Genomic DNA, 1,608 nt, shown 5'->3' on the forward strand with positions numbered 1-1,608 from the left:
TTAGATGGAAAAGTGTTGCCTGAAGATGATCACCCTTCTCTTCAAGCCTGCCTTGAGGGCATCTTTCATCATCTGGTTCCTCAGGCTGAAAAGAAAGGGACTTATCAAAGGAGCTACCGCTGTGTTGAGAAGGGCCACTGCCTTGTTGTAGGAAATGTGGTGACTTGAAGGCCGGACATACATGAATATGCAGCTGCCGTAGCCCAAGATGACAAAGGTGAAGTGAGAGGAGCATGTAGAGAATGCCTTGTGCCATGAGGAAGCTGAGGGCAACCTCAGTATGGTGTTAATGATGTAAAGGTAGGGCACTGCTGTCATGCCCAGGGAGCCAAGTAGGATGATGGATGAGGCCATGAAGGTGATCAGCTCAACAATCTCTGTTTGTGCCCAGGACAACTTGATCAAAAGCACACTGTCGCAGAAGTGGTCAATACGATTGGTATTGCAGAAGGGCATTCTGGCAACCAGGACAGTAGAGACAATGGTGGCCAGGAAGCCTGCAGCCCACGAGCCCAAGAGTGGCTGAAGGCAAAGCTGACCGTTCATGAGCATGGGGTACTGCAGAGGGTGGCATATGGCCACATAGCAGTCATAGGACATGACAGCCAGAAGGACAAACTCGATGTAGCCCAGAAGGGAGTAGAAGTAGCCCTGAGTTAAGCAGCCTGGGAAGGAAATGGCTTTGCTGCCCATCAGCAAGTTTCCTATGGCTTTGGGTATGATGGATGTAGTGATGAAGATGTCCAAGAAGGAGAGGTTACAGAGGAAAAAGTACATGGGCCTGCAGAGGTCTCTTTCAGGCAGAACGAGGGCAATGATCAGCAAGTTTCCCACTAAGATCACCAGGTACAAAGCCAGGAGAGGGATTGCCATTAAGCACTGCTGATGGTGGCGGGAGGGGAAGCCCAAGAGAAGGAACTCTGTGACAGTTGTGTGGTTCAACATTTCTACATCGGAGCTGCAGTGAGCAAGGGCAGATGGTCAGTGGAGGAAACAATGCTTCAGGAGGTTACAAGAAGATGAGACAGAACGAAAGAATGTAGAAGGATGAGAAAAGGCGTTCACGGAGACATTCACGCAAAAGCTGGAAGGAAAACAGAAGAGAGGAGAGAAGAATCAACCTAGAGCAAGAAGGCCCCATTTTATGCGCTAGGAGCAAACGTAGTACGGGGGTTAGAGCAGGGATCCACTATAAACACGATGCAAGTTATTGTATTTGAGCTCTTTACCCAACAGTCCCATTACAGGCAGTGGGGAAAAAATAGACGTTTCTCAACCGGTTTTATTCTAATCTATTTAAAGGTATCTTTTAGGATGAGCTATAATGCATTCTAGTGCAAGATAAAACAGCTCAGCCAAGTGCCTTTAACCTTTTGATTAGGACAGAAGCAGAGAGAAGGCGGCATGAAGATGGTGACAAATGAGGGGGCATGTGGGAAGGAAAGGTAAGAAGGAGAGTGAGAGAAGAGGAAAGTTTTATTCCCTGGGAAAGGTTTGGTTTTCAGGGAAAGTCAGAGCCAAAGAGGGAGAAGACAAACGTCACGTGTTTAAAACTAGTCCATTTTCAGGACTGTCTTTCCATCCAAGCTTGAACTTTGTCGGGTAGAA

At 47.6% G+C, this 1,608-nt stretch overlaps 1 protein-coding gene across 1 annotated transcript; it reads right to left on the reverse strand.

Annotated features, from left to right (window-relative positions):
• On the reverse strand, positions 1 to 945 carry LOC309603670 (olfactory receptor 6M1-like; the record flags this gene model as incomplete). The annotated part of the gene is made up of 1 exon (XM_082338610.1): positions 1 to 945. One exon carries the CDS (start codon positions 943 to 945, stop codon positions 1 to 3), a length of 945 nt encoding a protein of 314 aa, XP_082194736.1.
• Between the last annotated feature and the right edge of the window lie 663 nt (positions 946 to 1,608).

This window comes from Platalea leucorodia (assembly GCF_965183815.1).
Source record: "Platalea leucorodia genome assembly, contig: HAP1_HAP1_SCAFFOLD_163, whole genome shotgun sequence".
Taxonomy (NCBI): Eukaryota; Metazoa; Chordata; class Aves; order Pelecaniformes; family Threskiornithidae; genus Platalea; species Platalea leucorodia.